This window comes from Coregonus lavaretus, assembly GCF_964263955.1.
Source record: "Coregonus lavaretus genome assembly, chromosome: 23".
NCBI classification, from domain to species: domain Eukaryota; kingdom Metazoa; phylum Chordata; class Actinopteri; order Salmoniformes; family Salmonidae; genus Coregonus; species Coregonus lavaretus.
The window spans coordinates 9,902,841-9,913,119 of NC_140010.1; the positions used below are offsets into that span (position 1 = coordinate 9,902,841).

General features: G+C 45.1%; 1 protein-coding gene across 1 annotated transcript; it reads left to right on the top strand.

Annotated features, from left to right (window-relative positions):
- Positions 1 to 5,123: 5,123 nt before the first annotated feature.
- On the top strand, positions 5,124 to 9,686 carry LOC311098767 ((Lyso)-N-acylphosphatidylethanolamine lipase-like). Its single transcript, XM_084139331.1, has 8 exons — positions 5,124 to 5,306; positions 5,906 to 5,991; positions 6,135 to 6,239; positions 7,139 to 7,430; positions 7,673 to 7,860; positions 7,977 to 8,088; positions 8,334 to 8,520; positions 8,660 to 9,686. The coding sequence occupies exons 1-8, from the start codon at positions 5,155 to 5,157 to the stop codon at positions 8,747 to 8,749; spliced, it is 1,212 nt and encodes a 403-aa protein (XP_083995457.1). The 5' UTR covers positions 5,124 to 5,154; the 3' UTR covers positions 8,750 to 9,686.
- The last annotated feature ends 593 nt before the right edge of the window (positions 9,687 to 10,279 follow it).

Consider the following 10,279-nt stretch of genomic DNA (forward strand, 5'->3'; position numbering starts at 1 on the left):
GAAAAACTTGTGTCTTATGGCTTTACACCCGCTGCTATATTGTGAATAAAGAGTTACCTGTCTAACAGAACACAGAGTGTGTTCTTTACTGGAAGCCTCTCCAACATAATCCAGGGAGAATCAGGAATTCCCCAGGGAAGCTGTCTAGGCCACTTACTTTTTTCAATCTTTACTAACGACATGCCAGGCTTTGAGTAAAGCCAGTGTGTCTATGTATGCGGATGACTCAACACTATACACGTCAGCTACTACAGCGACTGTAATGACTGCAACACTTAACAAAGAGCTAGTTAGTTTCAGAATGGGTGGCAAGGAATAAGTTAGTGTTAAATATTTCAAAAACTAGAAGCATTGTATTTGGGACAAATCATTCACTAAACCCTAAACCTCAGCTAAATCTTGTAAAGAATAATGTGGAAATTGAGCAAGTTGAGGTGACTAAACTGCTTGGAGTAACCATGGATTGTAAACTGTCATGGTCAAAACATGGGGAGAAGTCTGTCCATAATAAAGTGCTACTCTGCCTTCTTAACAGTACTATCAACAAGGCAGGTCCTACAGGCCCTAGTTTTGTTGCACCTGGACTACTGTTCAGTCGTGTGGTCAGGTGCCACAAAGAGGGACTTAGGAAAATTGCAATTGGCTCAGAATAGGGCAGCACGGCTGGCCTTTGGATGTACACAGAGAGCTAACATTAATGACATGCATGTCAATCTCTCCTGGCTCAAAGTGGAGGAGAGATTGACTTCATCACTACTTGTATTTGTGAGAGGTATTGACATGTTGAATGCACCCATGCATACCCCACAAGACATGCCACCAGAGTCTCTTCACAGTCCCCAAGTCCAGAACAGACTCTGGAAGGCACACAGTCCTACATAGAGCCATGACTACATGGAACTCTATTCCATGTCAAGTAACTGATGCAAGCAGTAAAATTAGATTAAGAAAACAGATAAAAATACACCTTATGGAACAGCGGGGACTGTGAAGAGACACAAACACAGGCACAGACACATGCATACACACACACGATAACATACACACTAAATCACTAGATCAATGATAATTAAATAATAAATATTATGTTGCACCTTTAACCAATGGTCTAACAAATGAACAACTCTTACAAATAAAGTACAAAGACTTAACTTTTGATTTTCTTTGTTAAGACATCCTCTATATCAAATTTCAGCCAGACCGCCCAGCCAGCCCGGGCCACCTGCATGCCCGATCCCCACCAGTCTAGTCAATAACTCAACTCTCTCCCCAACACAGCTTCCTTCCCATTTCTTTTTTTTTTTTATGTCTCAAGGGAAAGGTTTGGAAAACAAAAGTTGAATGGAACCCCACATACATCTACACATTAGCACACAGAAACAGCACACCCTCCATATAATTCATACCATAGGCCTAATAGTACTGTAGAGCTCTTTTTACTTACACACAATATAGCTGGGTCACCCCGTCCTGCCCCTAGGGGTCCACGGCCCTGTAGCGCCCCAACCCAACACACCCCACTCAGCTTTAGGATCTTAGTGAAACATTCATTATTGGTTTCAGGTGTGTTAGGCCAAGGCCAGAGTGACAACAGTACAGCAGACCCCCAGGGCCAGGACTGAGCGGCCCAGCAATTTTAGTACACAGTTTCTTCTGATAACAGTCTCCAGCATGAACATTTACAACAAACAAAAACTGGGAGAAGGGAGAATCTGTAGAGATGCTGAGATAAAAGGACATACTCTTTGCCAGAACTCAGCCAGCCGTCAGAAGACCGTAGCATATGCAAATATGTCCCCTTTTGCGGAATAATTTCTGAGTGCATTATATTCAGTTTCACTTGCATATAGTACATTCTATGGATAGTAATTATGTCTGAGATTTTATGACTGGGCATTCTAACATATCTGTATCCATTTATCATCATCAATAGCGTCTCCCAGGTCTTCCTCACATTTTTATCAAGCTTTGCTACATTTAGGAAATCAGAGGTTTGTCAAACTGCCTTAAAATAGGTTTAATCTTTGAAGCTTCTTGCTTGTCCAGTGTTTGCTGTACAGAGAGAATAAAGTGTTGTATCGGAAAAAGTTCACCTCTGCGCTGTCACAGACTGGTCTTCCCTGGCTGAACCTGATGAGACCCCTGTCACCATCTGATCCTGCTCAGATGAGGCATGACAAAGAATTACCTTGGTGTACATTTATACATCATATTATCCATGAATAGAATCACTGGTTCAATAATTGAAATGACCATTATTCCCAGATCCCAGACTGTAGCCTACCCATCAACTCAAGATGGAACTTCATAGCCATTCACTAATTGTTATAATATACTGCAAAATTCAACTGAGCTCCGTAGACTGGTCTTCCCTGGCTGTCTGACCCTGCAGGGACACCCGTCACCATCTGATCCTGCTAAAACATGATGAGCATAGTGTTGTGTACTGACTGTGCACTATGACAGTGAAGCCTGTAGAGCGGTCTATATCGTGTCAGTGTGAAAAGTAGGGCATTAGCTCGGGAAATTGACAGATCAGTAACGTTACATTACTATACTTACTAATAAAAACTAACATTGTGCTGAAAAAACATCAGAATATTGGTCTTCAATCGTTTGGCAGATGGTTTCATTGTTTGAATCAGGCCTAGTTTGATTGAGCAAAAATAATAGCTAAAGTTAGAGAGCTAGCTAGCTAACGTTAACCAACTTTTGGCTAGCTCTAGCTAATGATACATCATCAAATTACTTCTGTTGAAGCGGGAAAAAACAAAGGCTACAAAACATTTCCATACACACAACAGCTGTTGATACTGCTACCTGACAGATAGCTAGAGGCTAGCTTTAGCTAAACTGGCTGTGGTAGCTACTAGCTCAGTCGAGAGGGGATGAAACATTAGCTAACGTAACATGTCAGTTTCTACTAGCTCAGCACTGGGAATACATACAGCAGTTACCTTGCCAGCTAGATCAGTCAACTAAAGAGCAGCCAGTTTCTGCTCTGCTTGCTTTTACAACTAAGAGAAAAAGCGCAACTCAGAGAGCAGCTGCCTCTGTTCATCTCTCCGGTGCTGGTCCTATACGCCAGCGATGTATGCTCTGTAGTGTCCGAGCAGTCCTAAATCGAGCCGCTTTTAAATCCAGCAGGCAGAATATGCAATTTTAGAATGTCCCCTCCGTCTCCATTGAAAGTTGCGCCCCTGCAAAAAATACATGCCATTGCATGAGCCACATCAGTTAGCATCATTTGAATGAACAATCTACATTAACATGGAAATTATTACATAATATAATATGCCATTTAGCAGATGCTTTTATCCAAAGCGACTTACAGTCATGCGTGCATACATTTTTTGTGTATGGGTGGTCCCAGGGATCAAACCCACTACCTTGGCGTTACAAGCGCCGTGCTCTACCAGCTGAGCTACAGAGGACCATCACAACCATTGCGAGTGTACCCATGAGTTTACCAATCAAATTTCCAGGCTTAGAGCACAGACAGAACAATGAGCCAGATAGTTCAACGGATGTATAAATGTGAAGCATCCGGTTGGTGTTTCCACCACTACCAAATATGGTGATGAGAGGAAGCCCAGTGGCCGGCAGTGGGAGAAGATGGAGCAAGATGGATTTTGGCCGACATTCTGCAAATTTTCTCATCGATGAAACATTTGATCTACATACAGTTTTCTGTTTCCAAAACTAGAATCTGTAACAAACAAAGTGGACTGTGTTTTGTAGACTTGACCCTTTGTCACAGTTTTAAAAAAAACTGCATTGTTGAGAAGGAGTGCAAGGGCTAAGGACCCTGGGACTAAACACCTCCCTCTGCAACTGGATCCTGGACTTCCTGACGGGCCGCCCCCAGTTGGTAAGGGTAGGTAACAACACATCTGCCACGCTGACCCTCAACACGGGGGCCCCTTGGGTGCGTCCTCAGTCCCCTCCTGTACTCCCTGTTCACCCATGACTGCATGGCCAGGCACGACTCCAACACCATCATTAAGTTTGCTGACGACACAACAGTGGTAGGCCTGATCACCGACAATGATGAGACAGCCTATAGGGAGGAGGTCAGAGACCTGGCCGTGTGGTGCCAGGATAACAACCTCTCCCTCAACGTGATCAAGGCAAAGGAGATGATTGTGGACTACAGGAAAAAAAAGAGGACTGAGCACGCCCCCAGGTTGAGAGCTTCAAGTTCCTTGGTGCCCACATCACCAACAAACTATTATGGTCCAAACACACCAAGACAGTCGTGAAGAGGGCACGACAAAGCCTATTCCCCCTCAGGAGACTGAAAAGATTTGGCATGGGTCTTCAGATCCTCAAAAAGTTCTACAGCTGCACCATCGAGAGCATCCTGACTGGTTGCATCACCGCCTGGTATGGCAACTGTTCTGCCTCCGACCGCAAGGCACTAGAGAGGGTAGTGCGTATGGCCCAGTACATCACTGGGGCCAAGCTTCCTGCCATCCAGGACCTCTATACCAGGCCGTGTCAGAGGAAGGCCCTAAAAATTATCAAAGACTCCAGCCACCCTAGTCATAGACTGTTCTCTCTGCTACCGCATGGGAAGTGGTACAAGAGCGCGATGTCTAGGTCCAAAAGGCTTCTTAACAGCTTCTGCCCCCAAGCCATAAGACTCCTGAACAGCTAATCATGGCTACCCGGACTATTTGCATTGATTTGATTTGATTTGAATTGAGTTATTGCACACACGCACTTCACAAAGTAGGCGTTCCCTAACTAAAATATGTAAATAAATGCTAGAACGCGCCAATAGGATCTACCTCCTTGCTTGTTCTGCCAATTATGATTAATTTGCTCCCATTGAAAAGGACTCTTTCTCTTTTTCACTCTGGTCTATCTTGCGTTAGTTATAAAAAAATATTTGGTTAGAGGGTCCAAGCCCGTTCTATTCATTCTTATTTCTATGTCATACACCACATCAGCTTCCAAACCAGTGATGGTCAAAAGGTTTTTATAACGAGCCTACGTATATCGACGATCGGCAAGAAGGCCGACGAAGCTGATCATAATGAACAATGCAGATAAATGACAGCCAGTTTAACGAATCATAACGTCTGTGGGATGAAACCCCACCCACTTCTGGATCAGCTGACTTAGGAATGTTCGTGTTACAAAACACGGATGTTTGGCGTTGTACTCGAGACGCAATCTCAAACAGAGGAAAACCCTAATAATTTTGGACATTTGGTAGGCTACAGCTTGTGTATCGTTATCGGAGTATGTCATGCTATGGATCCCACAGTAGCGCCAATGCAAAACGAAACTGAGACAGAGTAAGTTGTAACTCATGTGGTTTAACTATCCTTCCAGACATAGCCTACTGTTTTCATAATCTTTTGATGTGTTAATGTTATACCACCTTTAAATGGTCTGACTATCTAATGTCTGTCAAAACAACTTTTGTTGTTATGATGGTGGCTGGCCGACTATGACATTGAGACTAGGCTACATAACATCAACGTAGACTACAATGTAGGGTCGCTCTGTGTTCATTGAAGAGCAGTGCAGCGCAGCGCAGCAGCGACGCTGTGTGGGGGCAGCCAGTAACAGTGAGTGACACAGCACTTTTCATCATGGCCCCTGCATCGCTGTAAAACGGCCCCCTCCTGTGTCAGCTGCTTTATAATTATAGGGTCAGGAGTTTTCCCTGGTCAGGTCACGTGGTGAGAACTCCTGGCTGTATAAATGTGTCTGAGGTCCCTCAAGGGGTCCTAGCTTCAGGTGTGTTTGATAGGCTGACTCTTAGACCTTTACCCTACTCTGTGTCTCTGCACTGTAGTGATCATGTCATTAGTGTCATAGTACAGTGTTTATGTTCCTGACAGCTATAGTAACACATTGTTTATCATCTCTCTCTTATCTTTCCATCCAGGCCATACTCAGGGTGGGGCTGGTGGCCTTCCTGGCGTCCGACTTCCATGTCCCTCCTGAAGAGCACAGAGGCCAAGATCCTCTCCTGTAAGACCATGTTAATAACTAATAATCTTACTACTTCTATATTTTCATAGGAGCAAAATGGTTGACTTGTTGTTTTATTGAGTAATACTTCACTTGTCTCTGACCTATTTCTCTGTGTGTGTGTATGTGTGTGTGTGTCCCAGGTATACAGAATGAAGTGTGGTCCAGGTTTGTCACGTTACCCAACCAGGACAGGATCTGGACCCTCACGTTGACCAACAAGACTGCCCGCAAACCTGTTGAGCAAGGTACTTTCATCCTCTCCTTCTCCTTGTCCCTCAAGGCTTTTGACATATGAACTAGCTTTTATCTTGGTATTAACATATTGTCTGTCCCTGTCTGTCTCTCTGTCTGCTTCTCTCTCTTCCTGTCTGTCTCGCTGTCTGTCTGCTTCTCGCTCTTCCTGTCTGTCTCGCTGTCTGCTTCTCTCTCTTCCTGTCTGTCTCTCTGTCTGCTTCTCGCTCTTCCTGTCTGTCTCGCTGTCTGCTTCTCGCTCTTCCTGTCTCTCGCTGTCTGCTTCTCGCTCTTCCTGTCTGCTTCTCTCTCTTCCTGTCTGTCTCGCTGTCTGCTTCTCTCTCTTCCTGTCTGTCTCTCTGTCTGCTTCTCTCTTTGTCTGTCTCTCTGTCTGCTTCTCTCTCTTTCTGTCTGTCTCTCTGTCTGCTTCTCTCTCTCTCTTCCTGTCTGTCTCTGTCTGCTTCTCTCTCTCTCTTCCTGTCTGTCTCTCTGTCTGCTTCTCTCTCTTCCTGTCTGTCTCACTGTCTGCTTCTCTCTCTTCCTGTCTGTCTCGCTGGCTGCTTCTCGCTCTTCCTGTCTGTCTCGCTGTCTGCTTCTCGCTCTTCCTGTCTGCTTCTCTCTCTTCCTGTCTGTTTCTCTCTCTTCCTGTCTGTCTCGCTGTCTGCTTCTCTCTCTTCCTGTCTGTCTCTCTGTCTGCTTCTCGCTCTTCCTGTCTGCTTCTCGCTCTTCCTGTCTGCTTCTCTCTCTTCCTGTCTGTCTCGCTGTCTGCTTCTCTCTCTTCCTGTCTGTCTCACTGTCTGCTTCTCTCTCTTCCTGTCTGTCTCTCTGTCTGCTTCTCTCTCTTCCTGTCTGTCTCTCTGTCTGCTTCTCTCTCTTCCTGTCTGTCTTTCTTTCTATGTCCTCCCTCCCATAGCCCCAAAGAAGACTCCTCTGGTGATGGTCCATGGGTTTGGAGGAGGAGTGGGTCTGTGGATTCGTAACCTGGATGCTCTGAGTCACTCTCGGCCAGTCTACGCCTTCGACCTCCTGGGGTTCGGCCGGAGCTCCCGACCCCCCTTCCCAACAGACGCTGCCCTGGCCGAGGAGCAGTTTGTCAACTCCATGGAGCGGTGGAGGGAGTCTGTAGGCCTGGAGAACATGATTTTACTGGGACACAGTCTGGGGGGATACCTGGCAACGTCTTATGCCATCCAGCACCCTTCTAGGTGAGAGGCCATGTTTTTGATCACTCATGGTGATGTCACAGTATTTATGATGGTATTGCCTTAAAGCTAATGATTGATGACGTACAGTATGTCTCCTTATGTACGGTGATAGTTAAAAAATCAATCTACAATGCAATTTATTAGTAATCATTAGGACCATGATTCCTGGTCAGGAAAAACTCCACGACCAATTTTATTATAGTAATGGAATGATAACTTAGATTGTGTCTCCCCTTCTTTAGGGTGCGTCACCTGATCCTGGTGGACCCGTGGGGTTTCCCTGAAAGCCCCCAGCCAGGGGTGGAGACCCCGGCGGGCCAGGGGCCAGAGGTGGTGAAGAGGCCGCCCCTTCCCCGCTGGGTGAAGGCTGTGGCCTCGGTCGTCTCTCTGTTCAACCCTCTGGCTGTCATCAGAGCAGCAGGTCCATGGGGTGAGAGACACTTTATTCACATTCAGATTGCTTATTCAAAGCTTTCTAAATTTTCTCGTGTTATATTAATACCTCCATCGTTCTCTTTGTTTTCTCTTTTCCTTTAATTCTGTCAGGTCCAGGGTTGGTAAATAGATTCCGTCCAGACTTCAAGAGGAAATTTGAGGACTTGTTTGATGATGATACCATGACAGAGTACATCTACCACTGTAATGCTCAGACCCCTAGGTACGTAGAGTCACTCCTTGGCTTGCATTACATATCACCACTATTAAACTGCATACTGCGTTCACATTCTCCTGAGCCCATAGGGACATGGCCTTACTTTACTGGCCTACATTTGCCCCTGACTCTGAATGACAAAACATTTTATTTCTCCCCAAACCTCTTGCTTTATCCCACTGTCCATGATCCTCTTCTCTCTGTCCCTCTCAATCCTCTCTTTGTCCTCCTTCTCTTCCCTCTATCCCCAGTGGGGAGGTAGGCTTCAGGGCCATGTCAGAGTCCCTGGGCTGGGCCAAGAGGCCCATGCTGCAGCGGGTACACCTGCTGCCCCCCTCCATGCCCCTTACCATGCTATACGGTTCACGCTCCTGGGTGGACAGCGCCTCGGGGGACAAGGTGGCCCAGATCAGGGTCCAGACGGCCACACACACTGTGGTGAGTGGGAGGGGGATTTATCTTATTTCATATCAGTTTTGAGGTCTTAAAGACGTACAGATTTAGAGGATAAAACATATCATACAACAACACATAATACAATACCCATGTGATCATTCCTGTCTGTCTCTCTCTTCAGATGATAGATGATGCGTCTCACCATGTATATGCTGACCAACCAATGGAGTTCAATAGAGTGGTCCAGAACATATGTAACAATGTAGACTGAGATGCATACATGACTGACAAACCAAGATGTCGTGTGTGTGTCTTGGTCTGTACCTCGCTAGTGCCACACATGGCATAGAACTGGCTCCATGGTGAGAGATGTTTTTAAGATGGCCCTATTCCACTACGCTCTTATCAATGGACACTAGTTGGCTAAGTGGTTATAATATATGCCATTTAGCAGACGCTTTTATCCAAAGCGACTTAACAGTAATCCGTGCATACATTTTACGTGTTGGTGGCCCAGGAGTCGAACCCACAATCCTGCCGTTACAAGCACCGTGCTCTACCAACTGAGCCATGCAGGACCAATTGGAATGCTTAGGGCCAGGAACTGACCATGTGACCTGAGCAGGAAATAGTCCTGGGCAGGTTACATGGTCGGGAGAACTCCTGGTTCTGCTCCCATGACTGTCAGGGAAACCAGACCCTGCACTGAAGGTCCCCTGTGCAGGTTGGGATGATAGGCAAGGCCTTGACAATGGAGTGTTTACCATTCAAACACTTATTCAGTTGTATTTTATCAGTACTGTTCCTATAAGTAGGGCAAGGAGTTTTTCCATGTAGTCTGGGAAACCCCTAGGATCTAGCTATATGCCATACACAGTAATCCATAGTCAGTTAGTTCAGATTGCAGCCTTCCGACTAAAGCGAACTTCACAATTCTGTTATTTGCATGAATCACATGTTAGTCTGTTGTTACGTTATGGAGAGTCAATGCAATAAGAGTTTGGGTGGAACACTCAAAATGTTCAGGGTATATATTTATGTTTCTTTCTGTAACTATGGTAAATGCAGCATGCTTTTATCATGTGCCTGAGTTGGACAGTAACTATGTGTTGTAATTTTCTCTGTGACCTCTGATCTTCACAATCAAAATGTTTTCTGTATTTTGTACTACTACATGGATTCAATATAAATGTATATGATTAACATAATGCTTGTCTCTGATCTCGTCATTGATCTGTCTGCTGTCAGGCGTCTGTCTCTGTGTTTCTCCATGTCGATGATGAGGGTATTCAACCATCTGATTGATTAATTGATGATTGCTTGATGTCTTTTTTTTGGTAATTACTATGCACCTCATTTTGGCTTATTTAAAAAAGGGGGAAGTATATAGTTAGTAGATTTGTGCTCTCCAGAACCTAAGCTAAGGATCTTGCTACTATGACTGCTCTGTGAGATTGAAATGCATGGTAATATAATATATTTCTTAACATGACCACTAGAGGTCAGCATTTTGCTACCTAAGGTACTGTTCTGTGCAGGAGGTTTGGGGTGTTTCCGCTAAATTCCTTGCACTGCACCACTGCTTTTGCATGCTGGAGTCCAATAAGGGGCGTGAGAATGAGCCACATGGATCCCATTCATATCAACTGTAAATGCACTGTAGAGATTCAATTAGATGCATGAAATGTTCCATTTCCACAGGATAAAGTGTGCAAGACACACCTTTGCCTGAAGCTATACAATTTACGTTGATAATAACAGGTTAATGCATAAGCCAAGAATTCTGGATTAAACAAAGAGA